The following is a 21,608-nucleotide window of genomic DNA, read 5'->3' on the forward strand; positions in this document are numbered from 1 at the left end:
AGTTTGTTTGTGATTGTTGTGTTCTACAGGTAAATGAGAAACGTCAACCCTGCTCGGCCCAAGACTGGATGATAAGACTCTGAATACAGGAACATTTGTAGTTGGGTATTTGCAATTCTAGTTTGGGAGCAAATTCAACCAATGACTAGAATGTTTTGAATAGCTGGGTTGGTTTTCTGATATGCTTTTGGTATTGTTGGGGGCGGGGGTGGAAGAGTGGACTCCTTGACCTTTGAATTGGAAAAGGGCAGATGGGTTTGTATCTTGCAAAGGGAGATCGTTAAGCTGTGCTCCGCGCTGTCAGTGCCCAAAGCAAGGTGGACTCTTTGGGTGCAGACCACCTGGGACTCTCCATCCCTTCTACAGCTCCAAAGCTGTCCAGTGGTTATTTTCTGAAAATCCAGTTTAGCCTCTCAGGATTTAGAGAGTGCGTATATCATTGGAAGGCCCCAGGGGCCCCTCCCTTGTGCCTGCACCTAGGTGGAAGTTTAAATGAAGTCCAGCTTGTCCAGTAGACGTGGGCAGGTCAGAGTGCTGGGGCCCCGAGATGGGGACATCCTGTGCATTGGGGAGCTGGTGGTTGTCCACGTGCCTCCTCTCGCCACCCCATCCATCTGTCCTCGTCCCCAGAGGCCGACCTCTGTGGACTGCATCGCGTGGCTCTGGTGGAGTCCAGCCATGGGAGGGGAGATCAAGGCACCCGTTGTGATTCTGGCCCTGGCTGGGTGACTGCGGCCACATCTGTTGAGGCTCACCTTCCCCATGGCTTCAGCTCTTACTGGCTCTCACAGCGTCGCTCCCCGCCCCCCCCCCCCCGGCCCCTTCAGCTCGAGGGCTGGGAAAGCCTCCACCTTTCCCTGGTCTCCAGGCACCTCATCCCTCTCCTGCTATTCCCTTACGCCTCCCCACACCTCTGTACACAGCGCCTTCGTCACGTTCACGCCCGCTAAGCCCCGTTGAGTGTGCCATCTGTTTCCAGCTGGACCCAAGAGTGGCACAGATGGTGACAGACCCAGGATTAACAGCCTGATCCTCTCCCTCTGGTTAGTACCAGGCCGCAGGCCAGCCATGGACTCACTGGGGGGAGAACAAAGAACTCCGGTGAGGCGTGCCATGCTAGCTGCTATTGATTTCCAGGGCCTCATACAGCCCGCGGCCGGGCGCTCCCTGCCCCCGCTGCACCTCGGGCAGGCCCACAGCACATTTGCTCTTCTGCACGGGACTCGCTTCCTCCAGGCATCACGCAGCTGGTTTCGCTAGTGCCCGCTTTCCACCCGTGACAGGACTGGGAGCCACAGCTCATTATTAGCCAACTTGGAAAACGGTCAGTTGTTTAACAGCCACAAAGTTCCTGGTCTTTTGCTATGGTTACAGGTGAGGAGGTGAGGGGAACCGAACATTTACTGGACACTTCTGTGCACTAATGTGATCAGTGGTCGAACTGTTTTTGTCCCGTTTACACACTTGTGTGGGGTCCGCGTGTCATGCCTGTTTTGCAGACGAGGAGGTTTGGGCCCAGGACTCGGGCACTGCTTGAGGTCCCACACCCCGCAGGTGGAAGTGCTGTGTGGCAAAGGTGTCCGCCTGCCTCAGTTTCCCCCCCTGTGGAATGGGGGTCACAGCAGTACCTACTTCGTAGAGCTCCCGTGGGAATTGAAATCAGAGGATGCATGTATAAACGCTTCCACCCCTCGGTACATCGTGAGCAGCAAAAACACCTGCTGACTTCCTGTTCGGGTTCATGGTTAAGGTTCATTGTAAGCAGCTGGCCATTTCTGTTATGTTTTGATTTTGAGTGAAAGGAATATGAGAAGATGGTAAAAAGAAAAAGTGATTTTCTTTGACCGAACTTTAAAACTCTGACATTTTTCTCTGGCCGGTTTTGCTATCAGCCAGACTTTGCATGCTCTGGCATTTTCAGATCCCCATGTCAACATCTGCTTTCAGTGACTTGGTCGTGCTTTTGGCCTGGGCTACGACATCTGGAAGAAATCAGACAGGGCCAGTAAAAATCAGTCTGCGGACAAAGTGGATGTCACCAGTGGTTGTCAATTTTAAGCTGCTTTTTTTCTTTCGCCACCCAGCCGGTGCTTGCTAAGACATCTAGAAGACATGTTGTGGGGCTCAGAGTTTGAAAAAAATTGTACAACTGTCAAGTTTCCAGGCCAGTGTTTTAGGACACCTGGAAAGTGTGGATTATGTCACCTCGGGCTCTGGCCCATTTTCCTGAACACGTGGATAGGCACACAGGTGAGTTCACATCGCTGGCCTAGTGAGCATACTCCAGTCTGCATATGAAGGTAGTTTATAAAACAGGACACTTGCAAAAAAAAAAAAAGTCACTGTGAAGAAATGGTTGCTTTTGCGTCCGCGTGTGCACACCCGATTACAACAGCAAAGACAGAGGCGCCTTCCTCGACAGAGATGCGCACAATCACAAAGTTGCGGCTCATTTGAAAGCAGAACCGGCGCTGGCTGTTGTTGGCTGAGTACTGGACGTGCGGAAGGCCGTGTTGGCAAGAGAAACCGCGTTCCAGAGAAGGGTAAGAACATCAAGCTGCTGTGCACACCTCTTCTTGACATATTAAAGCCATCAATCACATCCCATAATTGACACTGTTTTTGCAGTTGGGCTCCTGAAGGCTTTTTTTCTGGGTGTCCCAGGTCTCCTGGTGTCCGCAGAGCACAGGAGGAGAAAGAAAACGCCATCAAGCCTTCAAAGGCAGGGGGAGAGGAGCCCAAAGGCTCCCTTTTCATGATCTCCACCACTTTCAGAAAGGGGCAGGGGTGGGCGTGGGGGGATGAGTGAAATGCCACACACAAGAGGGGAGTTTTCAGTCTCCTTTGATGACGATTGATGTGCTGTTTGTACAAACGCGCTGTGGTTTATCGGTGAGTGATAGCCGGAGAGTGATGGGAGATTATGAAATGACGAGTAACTATTCCTTAGGAAAAATGCACCATTCATGTTAAACTATGTCTAAGTACGTTCCAGAAGGCATCTGCACACACACTGCCCTCTGGTCTGTCCTACTGAGATGGTCCTCAGGCTCCTGGAAACTCGAGTGAACACTCTTCCTGGGGAAAAGGCTTCCGAATGATTCGGGGCGGGGGAGAGGGCTTAATAGTCTGCAGTGACTTGTGTTCATCATGAACGGGGAGCCCGGCACATGGCCCTGTGGTTGGGAGGCTGATTTCCCCCTGCAGACAGGTGGCGGCCAGTCTTTCTGAGCCGCCTGTTCTGACTGGGAGCCTCTAAGGAGGCTGCGGATGAAACTCCTGTCCGGGGCTGAGCAGTGATCCACGGGCAGGAGAGACGGAGGGACAGGGCGAGGCCTGGCTCTGGGGCACCACCCGCAGCACGACAGCCTCTGCCGACAGTCTCCTTCGCCATCGGCGCCCAGCCCGGCTTTACGAAAACTGAGCATCCTTTTCTGTTGCTTCAAAGGTGGGCATTGTGGAATTCTCAGAAAGAGAAAGCATTTTAAAATTTTCAAATTTTAATTATAAACATGAGAAAACTTGTTTTGAAAGATAGAGCGAGGGTATCCTTAAAGGGAGCAGATTCAGACGGCTTACATTTCAAAAAGAGGACACTGCCCGCGGCAAGGCAGCGGCCCCGACTTGATCCTCCCCCAGCACCTGGACCTCCACCCACCTCCATCAACAGGCTTGACTGCCAAAGTGACTGCCACCCAGGTGCCTCGCGTTGGTTCTGCTCTAGCAATTAGGATTTATTTCACTGGTCTTGGCGGCAGGGGTCCTCGCCATCCCATGCCCTCTAAACCCCATTTCCATGGCAGCGCAGAACCGTGTTGCCACCCAGTGCCCAGCTGGACTAACAATGTTTCGTTGAAGATCTAGGAGGGTGGGTTTCCTTGGCTGCCAAGCCATCCCCTGGCAGAGGTCCCCTGTGGCTGAGGATGAGATTCTGCCCCCTTCCAGCCGACAGGCTCGTGGAGCCAAGAGAATGCAGAGGGTGGCCGGTGCGTAGGCGCAGAGGACAAAAGTCACTGCTCGCCTCCCGCAGTGAGCCTGCGAACCAAGCCAGCGCCCATCGCCCTGGGAGTTCGGAAGAGACGTTTTGGAGACGGTTTTAATCTGCCGAAGAGCATTACCCTGAAGCCAGACGAAGTGAGCCTGCACCGGGCGGGAGCCTTCGAGCTGTCTGCAAGCAGGTCAGCAGCACAGCGGGGCCAGGGGGACTTCAGCCTTGAGAATGCAGCTGGAGGCTCGGGCTCAGCAGAGACGGGCACCGCGCTCTCCTCGCCGTCACGTCCTGGCCGGCGCTCCAGAAGCACCCGGATAAGCCGATGTGGGTCTGCCCAGCCCGGGGCCGGAGCAGGACTCCCAGGGGACAAGGGGAGGACGCGGTCTGTGTTGAAGATGCCGCCTGTAGAGGTGTGCTCACGGCTGAGGGAGAGAACCCCTGTTCGACTTCTTGGTGGCCAAGTATCTTCGAGCATCTTCGCTTCCCCCAAAGAGTGTATTGAGAAGCTTTGGGGGGGAAGAAACGTCTATTACAACACACCTTGATGAGAATCAATCTGAAAATGATTTGGGGTGATTTTTCTGCAAAGATTGTCTTGTTTTTCTTTTCTTTTTTTTCTTTATTGATTTTAGAGAGGGAGAGAGAGATAGAAACATGGATGAGAGAGAGTATCGACTGGCTGCCTCCTGCATGCCCCTCACTGGGGATTGGGCCTAAACCTGGGCATGTGCCCTGACCGGGAATCGAACCAGTGACCTCTTGGTGCCTGGGTCGACGCTCAGCCATTGAGCCACACCAGCTGGGCTGTATTGTTTTTCTTATGTAAAAATATTGCTGTTAGCAGAACATGTGCTTTAAGTTGGTTGACTAGTGAGGATGATTTGTAGTAAACCATTGATATCCTTTTGCCAACTTTCTTTTTTTTTAAGTTAAGTTGAGGGGGCCTGTGACTGCAGGGACAGCTGGTTGGGGCTGGGCGTGCAGTCTGTGATCTGACATGGATCTGCCGGGTGAGAAATTAGCTCCTGCACAATGCCCTCCCCCCCCATCTGGAAGACAGTGACTCAGTGTCCCTAGACTTCAAATGAGTTAGCCACATATGGTTCTTGACCTCGTTGGATGCCTTGGAGAATCTGTGCCTTGGAGTCTTGACTATACAGTTTAGAAGTCTTGCCCCACACGTGTGTGTTTGAGAGCACCGACCGGTGAAAATTAAGGATACCTTGAGAGGTTTAGAAAGCCTTCCATTTCTCCCAAGACGTGGGATGCTGGTCAGTGTTAAGAAACAGCTAAGCCTGGGTTATGTTCTATTTGGGTTTCTTGTTAAAAAAGAATACCTGTGAGAGAGAAGACCAGCTCACTCAGTAATTACCATATTCTCTCGCCTGGGGACAGGAATGCCCCCAGGAACTGATGCCACCTGCCAGGTAAGAAGGGCATTGCCAGGAGGGACATGCTGCTCCCCGGCGGCACCTGGCGACTTTACACATGGTCCCGCAGAGCTGATCATGGGTTTCCTCTTTCGAGGGGAACAGTGTCCCCTCAGGCCTCCCATACTGGCCACTTTGTAAGGACCTGGGACAACTGTGTCTCTTTCAGTTCCAAGGCTAAACCCGTCTTCCTTGGTCGCCCACAGCACGCCCCCTTTCTCTGTTCAGTGAAGGTTACTGCAGAGACCTTCGCTAAGGCTTACGCCACTGGGTGCCCCGGGCACTGAATAATGAGCGGCCAGGCGGTGGGAACCATTTCAGGGTTCTGTTCAGTGGGCCTTGCCTCAGGCTCCTGCTCAGGCTTTTCTCAAAGACAGGGCGACCCGATCCCTCAGCAGTACACCCTTGTCGCTTCCAGCCCTGTTGGCAGGATTAGGATTGGAAGCGAGCCACCCCTCCCGACCAGACACCAGTGTCCTGGCACTGAGGTCTTCTCCCCTGGTCTGGTCCTTTAATAATGCCAGGAAAGGAGAGGTGAAGAAAGTCAGGCCCCGCCCCTTCGCCCAAGGAATCCCTCTCCACCCTCAGGGCGGAGTCTGGTGTTTCAGGTCTTTGGGCGGGAGGGCGGGGGCAGTGGCAGTGGCCGTTGAGCTCCCTGAGCCGGTGGTGAAGCCAGGGCACTTTCTTCAATGAGGCTGTGGTCACTTTTGATCGTGGGAGTACGAGGAGTCTTTTATGTTCAGCTCGGCCAAGTCTTGGCTAATGTTCAGCCCTGGTTCTAAGCACAGCCTGGTGACTTTACAGGTGGTCCCATAGCACTAACCGCGCAGCCCACCGTGTCCCAAGGAGACCTGTGTGACCACCTGCATCTGGTCGCTGCCCAGTGAAGGAAGGGCGCCAGGTCCCTCCTGTCCTCAGCGATTATTCTCGACCCTGCTGGTCTGCCCACTCAGGTAACGGCTACCAAGCTCTCAGCCGTAAGTGGAATATAGTCCCTTGGGGCCCACTTTCTAGATGAACTGCTACGTGGAGAAAAAAAAATAGAGACTCTGCCCATGGGAATGTTTCCAGAAATTTACTTATCAGAAGCCAAACAAGCACTTAGGTAAAGATTTCCTCTGATAGAGCATTTGTTAGGAAATTGGGTGTTTTTGAATCTGGCAAAAACACAGATGAGACACGTGGCTGATGGTATCATTACTTACAAGCTCCAGTGCTTGGCTTGCCAGCTGTTGTGACACATTTCAGAAACGCTGTCCAGACCCTCCAATCATACCTGGACCCGGATGAGTCTCCTGCCATGTTCCTCCACAAGGCCAAGGCTCACGCCTGCTGCCGCGGTAACTCCACTGTCCTGATCACACAGTCACATTTGGAGCTGACAGGGAACGTGAATCTGGACAGCTCTTTGCTTCCTACCGCTCCATGGCCAGACGGCACCTTCCCCTGCACGCGCTCCTGCCCAGGGCCGCCGGGGCGGAGGCTTCAGCAGTCAACGCCTGTATTCAGTCATGGAGAAGGGGTCACGTGTGTAAGCAAACTCCCGGCCACTGCCCGCTCTGCGAGTCCTGTCCACCAGGCCACCGCTTCTCCTCTGCAGACCATTTATGCAGACACACGAGTCCACGCAAAGTTGAGAAGTGGACCGCCCTGGCCGGTTTGGCTCAGTGGTTAGAGCATCGGCCTGCGGTCCCGAGAGACCCGGGTTCCCGCTGAGGGCACGTACCTCGGTTGCAGTTTGTCCCGGCTCTGGTTGGTTGTGCTGGTGGCAGCCACTCAATGTGTCCCTTTCACGTTGATGTTTCTCTCTCTCTCTCTCTCTTCCTCTCTCTCCATCCCACTCTATCTGAACAAAAAAAAAAAGGAAAAGTGTCCTCGGGAGAGGATTTAAAAAAAAAAAAAGAGAAGTGGACTTGTAGGGTGAGACTGGAGGAGAAGTCGTTACACACACACACACACACACACACACACCTTTCCCCTTCCCCTCCTACTCTTTCTTCTTCATTAAAAAACAAGCAAAGATTTAGAATGAAATGCTTTAAAACCCAACTTTTCCATTATTATAGTATGTCTGAGACATTCCAGGGTCTTTGAATAAATGCTGATTTTCACTTAGGGAGGCGATTCCAAGGGGCCAAGAATGGGTAGAAGTAATTTCAAGGCAGATGGATTCATTCTGTAACACTCATAGGCCTGTGATCAGAGAAACAGGCTCCAAGGAAGCCAGGGTCCAGAGAAGTCGCCCAAACCCTCCCGATGAAATACACGCCCAGTAGAAGGTGCGTACACCTCAACAGGACGCTGTCTGAAGCTGAGAGATGGGGCCTTGATGATCGAGGCTGTGATTCCAGCCATCAGGGTCTACTACGTAAAGAGGTGTTCTCCACTTTCTGAGATCTCTCTTTCAAGGATGACTTGCTCTCTGGTTCATTTCTCTTATCCAAAAGAGGGAATCAAGATTTTAAATTAAATGTTAACACAGTTTTAATTCCAACTTAGCCCCCACTCCCCATTTAATTATGAAGATAAATCTGCTGGATGCTGGGAGAGAGTATGAAGTGACGCACTCCGTTGATTTGAGGAAACCTGATCACTCGTAGAATGGAAGCTACTGCTCCCCTTCCACGGGCATGGGCAGTGAAGAGCTGATTAACCCGAGTGGGTTTAGCGAGCAAGGCATCGGGAGAGACACTACCACACTGCGGCCTGTGTTGAATGATGTCAGCTTGTGTTTCAGTAACAGAGAGTTCAGTAACTCTGGACATGGAGTTGAAATTATGGTGGGCTTCATGCCGCAGCTTGGGACCATGTAAGAAGACACAAGGAAAAGGACGCTGGGTGATGAAAGGACACTGCATTTCCTTCCTTGGCTTATTTTTATAAAGAAGAAGAAAAACGAGGAGGAGGGAGGAGGAGGAGCTCACTCTCCATTAATTGTGGCTGCTAGGAAATCCCGAGCTGAACTTGTAGCTGACCTTTCCTGTAGGAATTTTACTGCGTGGAAATTTGTGTAGCAACTTTCCCTGTAGTCTCGTCTCATAATTATCTGTTTTTACATGGATTCCACCTACCATACATCTTGCTGAACATATTTTTCCAGGCCACAGGGAGTACTCTGGGGAATGAGACAGCATGTCATAGGGACAGGCGGGTTCAAGGCAGGGCATTACCAGCGGTAGCCACAGGTGGAGTTCTTCATCATTCTCGCAGCCAGACACCTTGCACGGAGGAGGAAAGCTCATTTTTTAAACAGAGAGCAATCTGTGAGACCGAGAGGGAGGTTTTCACATAAACCCCGAGATGACGGCATCCTGACAAACACCCGAGTGTATATTTCTTCATACCCCGGCAATTGTGATCAATCCATGACACGGACATTGTTTCATTTCTTATCACTTGTGCATGAGCCCATCTACAATTTCAGGGACCAAAAAAACAAAAAAAGCCACTGATGCTTGTCCATGACAGTGCTCGAGGCATAGCTGAGTCTGTGACATGGGAGGTGAGACACTGCATGTGTGTGCAGTGGGTGAGGAAGGTGAGTGGCCGTACCTGTGCGACTGGGGCTCTCTGCGGCCCTCGCACTGGACACCCTGTCACGCAGCCTATTGGCTGTGCGTGTGCTTAGATCTCGGAGACCGTGCCCTCAGGCCTCTGGTATGCTCTGTGATGTTCTGAGTGCCCAGCTTTGTATCGCGTCTTTGAAAATATCTCCTTTGAGGAGTTACTGAATTGCATTTCCATTTCCTTTTATTGGAGGCCACGTCTGCCATAAACAAACAAACCCCCAATTTCATGGTTTCTCCTAATGATGTAGTTTTGCTTCATCCTTATTCATTTATTTTCACGGTAGAGAGAATAAAATTGTTTCCCCATAAGAATTATAGTCTAGCCCTGGCCGGTTTGGCTCAGCGGTTAGAGCGTCGGCCTGCGGTCCAGAGAGACCCGGGTTCGGTTCCCGCTAAGGGCACGTACTTCGGTTGCAGTTTGTCCCCGGCCCTGGTTGGGTCGAGCGGGAGGCAGCCACTCGATGTGTCCCTTTCACGTCGATGTTTCTCTCTCTCTCTCTCTTCCTCTCTCTCCCTCCTACTCTATCTGAACAAGGAATGGAAAAATGTCCTCGGGTGAGGATAAAAAAAAAAAAAAAGAATTATAGTCTATTTTTTGCCTTTCAGGTTAGTGATGCCCACCCCTCCTCTCCCTCGGCTCCCTAAGAAAATGTAAGCAATGTGACCAGAAAAAATGCGCTCTGATAACAAGGCAGGCAGTCGTCGTCCATAAATGCAATGATTGGCGGTCATAACCGTTCAAGTCCTTTTGGGTAAATGAATAATTCTTTGATTATATCTAAGAGGAAGAAACACACGAATTTATGTTTTGGGACCTCAGATACCTTCTCCCTTCCCCTTCTTACTTGGCTCTAACTTGTCTGAAATGAATGAAGCAAATGCCCAGGGGCAGAAGCCAGTGGCTTATGCAATTGAAGAACAAGAATACAAAAATATCTTCCTTTTATAACTTTTTACAAAAACATATGGCTGTATGAACATACCGCCCAAGCCAGCGAGATCCCTGAAGCTTCAACTTTATTGGCTTCGTGGACAGTCCATTGCTGTGGGTTCCATGTTTTAATTCGTGTCCACCTGCACTGTACACGCTTGGGTTTGCTACTTGTGTCTTTGAACACAGGAAATGTGGGTCACAACTGTACAGGGACCAGATAGGAATATACAAGTATAAATGTAAGAACACAAGATTACACAAACACACAGATACAGTTTTCTGTCTCTGTTGGTTGAGCTGCAACATTGCAAAGGCGTGATCGCCACTTTCCCAGACTTTGAATTGCCTGCCTCTACGTGTTCACTTTAAGAGGGAGTTAGTCAATTTAATGCAAATCATTCACTCAGACAAGCCGACTCAAACACTGTTCTCTGAATTGGAATCATGCTGAACAATTCGCTATTCTAGAAGCCAGGTGTGACGGGTGGGAGACAGAAGTGGGTGAGGGTAGGGAGCACACTGCCCGCTGGCAGAGCCTGGCGGGTATTGACTTATTTTCAGGCAGTTCAGATACTGGTCTGGAGGTCTCCGTTGAGGAGGGTTCTCTGGGTCTCTGTGGTCTCATTTAGTCGAGCTTTGTCCTGCTTACTGTCACTCCGTTCCCCGTCGTCTGTGCCGCTCACCTTGACCAAGCACAGGACATTCTGGAAGCTCTTCTTGAAGTTGTCCGACAGGAATGCATACAGGATGGGATTGGCACAGCTATTCGCGTAGGTGAGGACCACGACAAAGTCAAACATGCCTTTCAGGGCTGGAGTGGGGCTGATGGCCACAGAGACTGAGGAGACATTGAATATGTAGAAAGGGAGCCAGCAGAAAATGAAGACAGCCACCACTATGGACACCATCCTGGTGACCTTCTTCTCAGATTTTTTCCTCTTGGACGAACCCACTCGGATTCCAGAGGACTTCACCTTGATGATAATGAACAGGTAGCAAAGACAAATGATGGTGAGGGGCACCAGGAACCCCAAGATGAAGGCATAGATAATGAACCCTGTGTACCATGCCCCGGATTCACCTGGCCAGTTAATGGTGCAGCTGCTTTTCCCCCACTGGTTGCTCCGAAGCCCCGCGTATATCATGATAGGCAAGATGACCAGCAGAGAGACTCCCCACACAGCCACGTTGATCATCTTGGCTGTCCGGGGTCTCCTCCACTTGGCTGACTTGATGGGGTGGACAACAGCCAGGTATCGGTCGATGCTCATGACTGTCAAGCAGAAAATGCTGGTGAACTGGTTGATGCCATCCACTGTCATGACCACCCGGCAAATGGCCTTGCCAAAGGGCCAGTGGACCAGAGCCACCTGCATGGCCAAGAAGGGCAGACCCAGCATGAAGAGTTCATCCGCGATGGCCAGGTTGAGGATGTAAATGTTGGTGATGGTCTTCATCTTGGCATAGCGGAGGATGACATAAATGACAAGTGTGTTGCCACACAACCCGATGATGCAGACCCCAAAATATATGAACGTGAGGACCGCGTTGCTGGTCAGATCATAGTATGGCTCTGTCTGGTTTGAGCTGTTGGCTGCCCCCACTGAGCCATTGAGGTCGAATGGAAAGGGAAGCAGTGGTTGGCTGACATTGAGTGGGTCATACGCCGTATCCATGGCTGCCTTACAGTCCCAGGCCAGCTCCCTCCAGCCAAAGACCTTATTCTCACCTTAATGGGTTCTGGAGGCAAAGGATCCACTGTGACATCTGCGAGGAAGAAAGGAAGATCAGCTCATCAGCCAGAGGCTACTTCAACTCTCACCAGCTTTCCACGTTTCCAGTTTACCCCCTGACACGCTCTTCAACCAAAAAGTATGACCTTTCCACATCCACATGGAGCTACCCACCCGTTCTCATCAGTGTGCAGAACGTTTGAGTTGTTTTTCCGATAGCGGGGAAGAATCTGGATTAAGCCACCATAGTTTATCTGGTCATCTTTGGTGACGCACGTCGGGGGGATGACTGTGGATGCAAAAAAAATGTAGTTTGATCCCTAGGAAGTTGCCTGGTCCAAACTGAAAAGGCAGAGTTTGGAGAAGCAGTCTCTGACCTCAGAGGGGTCAGACACTGGTGTTCTTGGCCTTACCCCATGAGGAAATCTACACTGACCTGCTGACTTCTTTGGAGTTTTTCCATCCTGAAAGCTCATTACTGGAAAAATCCCAGACTTCAGAGGTAGAATAAACCAGGGTTCCACCATGGAACCCAAGCGACCCTGTGCCCTGCATTTATTTAACTGCTCTGACTCTCATTTGTTAGAATGGGGGTGTCATGAAGGTTAGATGATGAAATGTATGTGAAAACGCCTAGCATTGTGCTGGGCTCAGGATCAGAGCTCTATAAATGTTATCTTCCCTGCCCCCATTTTTGCTTTACCATCTCATTTATCTCTGATTTATTGAAACCTGCCTCCATAATGAATCAATTTAGAGTCTTAAATGTTAAAAAATAAAAATCTGGCTTGTGCCCTGGCCGGTTTTGCTCAGTGGTTAGAGTGTAAGCCCATGGACCAAAGAATCAAGGGTTTGATTCCAGCCAAGAACACGTACCTCGGTTGCAGGTTCGATCCCCGGCCCTGGTTGGGGTTGTGCGGGAGGCAACCAGTCGATGTGTCTCTCTCACATCAGATGCTTCTCTCTGTCTCTCTCTCCCTTCTTTCCTCCCATTCTATCTGAAAAATCAATGGAAAAATGTCCTCGGGTGAAGATAAGAAAAACAAATCTGCCTTGCTTTCATTTTTAAAATGTATGCTTTGGTTTATTTTTATTTTGCCAGTACCCTATACTCAAGCTTCTTATGCCCGGGAGAGCTCCTTCCTAAAGTCCCTCAACAGAATATTCCAGAATGCTTGTCTTCTAACACCCCAGAGAATTTGCCTGTGATCCCCTGATTAAGGACAAAACAGGAGCCAGGTCTATTCACAGATGTGAAGAGAAGGTTCCAGACAGTGATGCAGCTCAGTCTCACCCTCTTGATCTTCCCAACCACCCAAGCAGGTGGGGATAACTGTCTCCATTTTACAGATGAGGAAACCGAGGCTGAGGGAGTTTAAGTAACTCGCTCCCATCATTGGTGGGGCTCGGATTTGAACACAAGATACCCACATCTGCCGTTCAGTGGACTGGACAACCAGCAGCTGATAATGAATAGGGCATCCGGCCTCTTTTACCTCCAAGCTGAGAAAATGTAACTCAATGGCTCTGCCTAAAGTAGCAAACAATAGCTCATCACATAATCAAATGATGTATCTACATTCATTCAAAAACTCACTGGGGGGGCTTCTTTATTCCAGGGATGAGCAAGGCATGGCTGGTGCTCCCTGGGAGGTGATCAGCTAGAACTCATACCTGGTGTGACTTGCATTGTGGTGAGCAGAGGACTAATGAATGCCCTCCGCTCCTGGGGATTCTGAGGGGGCTTCATAAGGGGGGTGCCTGAGCTGGGTCTTGACTATATGAAGCAAGGAGGGCAGGGGCGGTGCTAAAAAGATGGGGTCCTTAAGTACTAAGTGGGAATAGTTCACATTTCCCCCAAGCAGGGCACCTTTCCTGGTGCCCAGTGAAGACGGGAGGTTGCTCCTTTAAGCTCAGAGCGACTCCTGCTGAGTTAGAGGGGACTCTGCCAGCAACAGGTACATGAGGAACCTTGCCCACCTTTGCCTGATTCATTGTGCAATCCAGGTGCATCGCTTCTCTGTTCTGTGCTAATTTCACCACCACACAGCTGTCTGTAAAGTGCAGTCTGGGCTCTGTGGCTGGCCTTTCTGCAAAGTACTCGTGGAGGGGGAGCTTTGATTTAACGTCTGCGTTGGGTAAAAAGCATAAATTGGCAGCTATTAAAAACAGAAGCTGTAAAGAACCCATTGTTTTATATCCCCAGATTGACTTGGGTTGTTCCCACTTATCATTTCTAACCACCTTGTCAGTTACTTTAATACCTCAGACCTGGAAACCACCCCGTGGGAGTGTAATTCATCACTAGCATTTCCAGGGTCCCGTCTACATAATGGTCAAGGTCACGCTTCAGCCTGGGTAAGACTGAAGACCTCTGGGTCGCAGAAGCTTGTTTAGGCTCTTGGGGTAGGGCTGCTGCTGGTGCAGACGTGAGGGAGGGCTCAGTGCAGCTCCCCAGCCTGACTGCCTTTTTGGCTGCAGTCTCACTCAGTATGGGGTCCTTCCCCCCCCCCCCCCCCAAATAGGCTGAGAAGTAGCATTTCTCTACTTTTGAGAGGGAGCCATGGACAGCGTGCAGAGCTCAGAGAAGGCGGCAGAGAGAGTAAACCGGAGTGGGAGGGCTCCTTTAAAGAAGAAGTGGGTTTAAATCACAGTGAATCTTATTTCGCTGACAATCAATTTGCTGCCTAAGGTCTTCGGCTGACTTCTGCTTCATTGAAAGGGGGGTCTAATGCCAGGCAGTCAGTACTCCTTGAGTTATGCTTAAATGAAATGCACAGGAAGTTTGATTTTGTGCTTTTTAATTTTTCCAGCCTAAGAACTGTTAGATCCTGGAAATGGCTGGTTGCTGGTTTCCTCAGAATCTGAGTGCTGGCTCTGTTGGAGAGCAGGGTTCAAATGGTCTCAGCGTCTCCCCTTCCCAGAGAGGCTGGGCTTATCAGCCTGAGAACCGACTGTTGGGATGGAGAACAGAATGGGGGAGGGGGATGATCTTAAAGCTATTGTGCTTCAATTTTTCCTTTCTCCCCAATATTGTTTCTTTATTCAGCCTCCATTTCGATTCCCCTGGGGCCTGCTGAACCCTAATGGGTCTCGGGTTGGCTGAAGCGTGAGCCTCACAGGCAAGGAGTGACTACCCCCAAGTGCGCGCTGCCCTGTGCAAAGGCGCCTAGGAAAAGCCAGGCGGAGCTGGCCAAAGGGCACGGAGAGAGGCGAGTCTCTGGACAGCCCAGTTGGTTCCCCGCGCTGGCACAGAAAATCCTCCTCCTGGCCGTCCCACCCCCTGACCCTCAGAACCCAGGGTTTCCTAAAGGATTCCCTGCTATTTCCAGGAGACGAGGTGAAGACTGAAGACTGCCATGCTATGCACCCCCAGTCTATCCACGAAGAGGGGCTGAGGCGGCAGAGAAGGCTGCCGCTTGGGGACTTGACAGGCATACTGACTGTCCTCTCCACCAGAGCGCCAGGGAAATGGACCCTGGACCATTGGGGATGCGTCTGTCAGGCCAGGAGAGGAGCTACCGAGAGAAGCCCCTCTTCTCTGCCTCTCACAGGCTCGCATCTTGGGGTGCGTGCCCACAGGAACCCAGCACTATCCCCCACCCCCCTGCTGCCAACTTGCTCTCCTCCCGTCGGACCCTTTTAAAGGCGGTTGGGAGAGAAGTTGTATCCGTCGCTGGTACCACCTGGACCAGCCGGGGGACGAGGACTGGACAAGGGCGCATGCCACACTCACCGGCGTGCAGCTGTGTGGACACGTCGGCTCCAGCATTCACGATGCACACCCCCCCCACACACACACACACACTGGGACACTTGCAGTCGTTCATTCCCACCAAAATCACCCCTAAATGGCACAAGGGTGGGGAACAACACACTGGGCACATCGAGGCGCGCACAACATTGCAGCACAGATGCACTCAGGTGCCCAAGTGCACAGTGCCTCCCTCCCTCCCTCCTCTCTCTCTCTCTCTCTCACACACACACACACACATACACACACGCTCACACACCTCACCTTTGCTTTCCCGCTGCAGTTGCTAGCTCGGCTCCCTCGTACCCAGCGGCTGTCCCCAACCCAGCCAGGCGCCGTAGGTGCAGCAGCTTGGCCGGCACCCCGCGCTGGGCGTCCCGACCCGCAGGCTCGGGCTGTCGCCTCGCGCTGCGGAGAGCTCGTGGGGCCAGAGACCCGGAGCGCGAACCGCGGACGGAGGCTCTGGGCGCGGGAGGCTGTGGAGCCCGAGCCCCTCGGCACATTTCCCCACGCCTCCTCCCCCACCCCCGTTACGTCACCGCCGCTTTGCTCCACCCGTCGGGTCCTGGGGGAGGACCGGGGTGAGCCAAGTGCAGGATCCTGCCGCCGGCTGGGGCGCAGCCCACAGGCACGGGGCGGAGGGATCTTCCTGCGGGTGGGGGTCCAGCGACTTGGGTCTGCTCCCCAAGGGATCGGGTCTGCTCGCGGCTGGGATTCGCGCAGCTTACCCTCCGATTGCACAGAATCCGTTCTGTTCCAGGCAGCTGGACCGAGGCTGGAGGAACCCAGAGTCGCTTCGGGACCTCTCGGTCTGACACGTTTGCAGGGCTGTGTCTACTGTGGATCACCCCTGGGCGCCCAGCACAAGGCCGGGGAAGCGCAGGGAAAAAATGGGTCCCAGGTGAAGCCCTCAGGGCAGTGACCAACGCCCCTCGCGCCGTATGTGAGCCCCCACTTGGTGCCAAAGTTCAGTTCAAGGAGCAGGCAGAGGCTCCGACCGTCGCAGCTTCACAGAGCATGGAGGCAGCGGCCACCCCCCAACAGTCCGTGGGCACCTGCTGGTCCCGGCCAGCGCGGCCCCTCCTCCTTCCAGCTGGGAGGGAGGAAAGGGAAACGAAGTGGGAGTTAGGTTACATCAAGTTGCAGCTGTTTATTTTTTGACTGATGATTCAGCCTCTGTTCCAATAGTTTAATAAGTCATAATCAATCCCGAAGCTCTCCTTTCGTACCTTCCTCCGAGGACACACAGGGTCCTGAGGACACTTGTAGATGGGAAACAGGGCACAAACACCAGCTACGGTTTCCTCTGGGCTGAGTCGCCTTGATGCGTCCTGTTCTCTGCTTTCCCAGTCGCCAGTGAAAGGTTAAAGCCCGGGCTTTGTAGCAGGTGGGAGGGGGAGCCCAGAGACGGGAGTGACGGGGAGGGAACCACCAGGTTAGGTAGCAGGGGTCCCCACTTCGAGGGTGGAAATCAAGGGTGTCACTGGCTTCCTCTCTGAGGTGTTGGTCCTGATGGGGCTTGGACCTGTCTTCCTGGATCTCCCGGCTGGACCCAAGTTGAGCTGTTGATGGTCTCGTGTCCCAGCCCATTTGGCAGCCAGCCTCTCTTCGGATCCAGGGTGCAGGGTCTGGCGCGGGTAGCTCACCCAGGAGCGTGCCCGGCTGGCCACCAGCTGGAAGTGGGAGGGCAGAGCGGAGTTGAGCTCAGGAGAACTCTGTATGCTGTGGACGCAGCTGCTACCCAGCACCCGGTGCCACCTCATGTTTAAAACCAATGACTCGACTGGTTTCCAGGAAAAGAGGAGGAAGGGGAAGACCCAGAAGTGCCCACTTCACCCTCAAACTCCTTTTCCTGGGACCATGTTATCATCAGTTCAAAGGTCTTGAACTGTTGATGCCCAACTGTTGATGTATCTTTTGGAAAAAGACACATAGTTTTCTTATCTATATGGAAAATAAACTACTGTCTCTCAATGCCCCCTCCCTCTATGGTAACTCTGATGGGAGTTTTTTTGTTTTGTTTTTAGTTTTAGTATGAGTACTATCAGTAAAAGCAGTCTGTGCCCAGAGTATCAGCTGAGTAACCATCTCCCTTCAAGGCAGCTTGCATGATTAGTTGGCACCTTCTGGATGCCTGTTGGTTTGCAGCCTCAGGAGTTCCCTGGGTGAACTTCGAAACGCCCCTCTGGCCCCCGCTCGCCCAGCGTGCTGTGTGGCCAGGGGAGCCTGGAGAGAGAGCAGGCTGCTCCAGATTGGGTAGGTGGTAGTTCTGAGGAGCAAGGGAACCTACATGCGAGGCTTGTCTTGGGCAGCCGTAGACGAGTAGATCTCCACCCCTACGGTCAGCATCCTAAAGTTTCTATAGAGGCTTGAATGGGGTTCAGTTATACCATCCAGATGGTGTCGATGTTGCTCGCCCAAGGCTGAGTCCTTGACACGGTTTCTAGTATGGGGACAGTGTGTGGAACATACATTCCAAGGACAAGAGGGGGAGGGAGGAGCCTCCGACCACCAGAGTCCCTTTCTCGGGTCACCTGGTGCTCACGTCTTCCCAGTGACCTCCTCCAACAACGCTCTTTATTTTGGATGGACTGATACAGTGATATCCCCTTTCGAAACCCTTTCCTTGTGACGTCTTCTCTCTCCCTCCCCTCGTCAGTCAGGGTGGGTGGGCCCAACCTGGGGGTGGGTGGGCCCAACCTGGAAAAGGCGCTGGCTGACCCACCTCACACACACCTGCCTCTTCGGCAGGGATGGATAACTGGGGTCTGAGCAACACTGACCGTGACCGCAGAAGACGTGTACTTAGAACAATTGTTGACTTTGCCCAGATAACATAGGCCTCCTCTGCCCCTCTGAATGCCCCAAGAGAATTGTTTCACTTTGCTGCCACCCACACTCGGCGGCCACCCTCTCTGTGTCCTCACGGCTCTCTTTCGACTCACCTGCTGAATGGACTCCACGTTGTCACACTGACACTGCGACCGACTGGCCCCTCCTTCCCTGCAGCTCGGTGAGTAACTAAGTAACCAAACCTTGAGCCAGAAACTCGGAGGGGCTGCGGGGCAGATACCTCCGCACCGGCTCGGATGTCTTTCCAGTGATTGCATAGTACCCCTCCCTCTTCCACCAGCTATCGGAGAGACAGCAGACAGCAGGAAACTGAGGCCAGGAGCAGGACAAGGGCCAGGCTGGTGCTCAGGCTGGGACACGGGGAGGCGCTGTCACAAGTCTCTCTCGGGGGCAAGCTCACAGCCTCGGAGCAGGAGGTCACTGGGTCTGTTGGTGGCCTAACCAGTTAGTGGCGGAAGTGGCCAGGCCGCGCTCAGCTGGGGGGGATCTGCCGGACCACGAAGCCCGCGGGAGAGCAGGAGGGCCGGCGGAGGCTTGGACCGGCGGGGAAGGGCGAACCCTAATCCGAGCAGCCTGTGGTTCGGGCCGTCCCCGCGGGAATGCCGGGGACGGGGTTTGCCGGCTCCGTGCGTGTGCCTCAGGGGCGCAGAGGAAGACAATCCCGGCGTCGTGATCGCGTTGCCTGGACTTCCGGGGACACTCCTCTCTTCAGCCCTTCTGTCCCCCGTCGCCCGCACACCACCTGCACCTTCCCGAGACCGAGATGTCCGTGTCCACCTCTCGTCTCTGAGACACCTTGTGCCTGGTGGCATGCAGAGTCCTTTCCGGCCTCATGAGTCCCGCTGCTTAGCTGGGACAAGACGGAATATGGCCATTAGACTCCTAAAAACTCACTGGCCTTGAGGCATGGTGGATTTGAGGGTCTCTTCAGATACAGAAAGGGGTAATGTGAGGACGCTCCTCGGCTTCTCTCTCCCCCACCCCTTGACAGGTAGGAGTCTGGCTTGATGCTTCCCCGTTGTTCTCCGTGAGCGCCCTCCATCCACCGGGAATACACTGGCTAAGGGAGTGAGCTGGCCTGAGACTCTGGGATCCACCCCAATAAGTCTAGAATCAGGGATCGTGGTTGGAAGACACCGTGGCGTAGATACGATTCCTTTCTTCTCTTCCCCTCCCTTTTTGGCAGAGATGCACGTGGACATAAAATCTGGGAGGCAGAAGGGATGTTCGAAATTCTCAGGTGTTGCCCTGGCTGGTTTGACTCAGCGGTTAGAGCGTCGGCCTGGGGTCCAGAGAGACCCGGGTTTGGTTCCCGCTAAGGGCACGTACTTCGGTTGCAGTTTGTCCCCGGCCCTGGTTGGTCGTGCGGGTGGCAGCCACTCGATGTGTCCCTTCACATCGATGTTTCTCTCTCTCTCTCTCCCTCCCTCAGGTGAGGATAAAAAAAAAAAAAAAGAAATTCTCAGGTTTATGTCCCATGTCCCATCATGGACACAGGTGAAGACATCAGGCTCAGAGGCCTGGGAAGTTGTCCAAGGTCACCCAGCTAGAGTGGCAAAGTCGAGCAGTTGAAACTGGCTCTTCTGGATGGCAGCCACGTGCCCCTTCCAGGGGACGCCACCCCCACGGGGCGTGAAAGCCCATGACCGGTGTCTGTGGTTGTCATCCTGGCCAACGCCCTCTCTCAGTCCCTTGACAAGGGAGTCGGAAGACATGCGGCGGTTTCCCCCAGCGTGTGCTTCCCGGAGCACTGGCTCCACAAGGTGCTCTGTGGGGAAGGCACAAGGTGTCTGGGAGACTCGCACGCCCGCTCCGTCCCTGGAGAGCCACCAGGCTGGTAATGACACTCACAGTGGCTTTATGAAGTATCCATTATGTACACGGGGGGCGGGGGGTTGTTTCACGCATCTCTGATCTCATTTCATCTCTCCAGCCTTTGCCATGTGTGCCGTTATTATTACTAATGCTGTTATTGTGAGAAGTCTTTCAGTGAAGAAACCGATTTATCCCAACTCTTCCTGATGACTTGCCCTAATTGTTTGAAGCTCTTTCTCTTCCGTTTCTCCCTCAGGGTGTCTGCTGATGAGTTCAGACTGAGCCCAGGTAACAAGTGTCTGGTGCTCTCCTGTGCGTCACCTGCCCCACCCCCACCCCCAGTGCGGAACCGCCTAATTAGCCTGCACCTGGGCAGACCCCTTCCTGCGAAAGGGGTTTGGCTTTGGGTTTATAGACCCACAGAAGCCAAACGGGCCCCAGAGAGCCCCGGTTAGGGACTCACAACCCGGCTATGCTTCGGAATCAGGGGGCAGTTTAAACACCAAAGATGCTCTGGTCCATCCTTAGCAGTTCTGATGTCATGGACCTGGGACAGGCCTGGGTAAGTTTATAAAACTCCCCAGATGACTTTAACGACAGTTGGAGCTGACAGCCACCGATGGTTAGGCACTGTCATTTGAAAGGTGCAGGAACCCTGGATCAGGGAGTGAAACTCTATCCTGGGTCAGACAAGACACTTGGTCCACTCAGTCCGGCCCCGCTGGGACTCACGGTGCATCCCACAATCCCAGGGATGCTGCTACTCGGGTAGAGGAAGCCCGGGGCGGGGTCTGTGCAGACATCAGGCCTGGGAGCTGTGCTCCCCTGGCGGAACCAGAGTTTTCCTTTAATCAGGAAAAGCCCTGTTGAATAGCAGACACCCTGGCCCAAAAGGGGACCTCGGGGGGAGATGGAGGCAGGACCCCACTGTTCTTGTGGAACAGGTCTGGGGCAGCGCCTTCACACGTGGGCAGGAGCCAGTCGAGGGTCTGTCCCAGTGGTTTTGTTTGTTTAGCACAGGGAGGAGCAGAACCAGGATTCATCCTGGCCGACACCAGACGATCACTGCGCTGGCCCACCTCCCGTGCCTGGCCTGTTCCCTCCCGGGGTCTGTCGTCTGTGCGCCGCCAGCAGCCTAGGAGCTTGGTGAGGAGCTCACCGCGTCCTCTGTCTGCTGACAACTCCTGGCTTTGGCGTGCTCTTCGGCCTCTTCCTGCCCTGGTGGCCTCGCTGATAGTCCGTCCATAATGAGAGAGCAGTTAACATCGGAAGGGTCTGGGGAGGGCAAGCCCAGTGGAGAGGATTGGTCCGATGGAGCTGGGGGCTGCGCTCAGAGAGGCGGCTCAGGGTGTCGTTTCCTCTCCCAGAGTCGGGAATTTCTGCCGCTGAAGGGCCTCTGTCCCCCAAGAAACCAAAGCCGGAGCTAATCCAGAAACTGCAGTTGATTTAAACGGGTTCAGAAGAGGCTGCAGTTCCTCTGCTGGCCCCAGGGTGGGGTGAGTGCACAGAACTCATCACCCCATCAGGCC

The 21,608-nt window shown here is 53.2% G+C and overlaps 2 protein-coding genes across 2 annotated transcripts in view; one reads left to right on the forward strand and one right to left on the reverse strand.

The window, feature by feature from the left end:
• Nucleotides 1–21,608, forward strand: part of SLC39A11 (solute carrier family 39 member 11) — a 306,424-nt gene that overhangs the window by 6,189 nt on the left and 278,627 nt on the right. The window lies entirely within an intron of this gene.
• On the reverse strand, nucleotides 10,242–11,685 carry SSTR2 (somatostatin receptor 2). Its single transcript, XM_036269189.1, has one exon. It carries the CDS (start codon nucleotides 11,598–11,600, stop codon nucleotides 10,491–10,493), a length of 1,110 nt encoding a protein of 369 aa, XP_036125082.1. The 5' UTR covers nucleotides 11,601–11,685; the 3' UTR covers nucleotides 10,242–10,490.

Source organism: Molossus molossus, unplaced genomic scaffold (assembly GCF_014108415.1).
Source record: "Molossus molossus isolate mMolMol1 unplaced genomic scaffold, mMolMol1.p scaffold_m16_p_19, whole genome shotgun sequence".
Classification (NCBI taxonomy): Eukaryota; Metazoa; Chordata; class Mammalia; order Chiroptera; family Molossidae; genus Molossus; species Molossus molossus.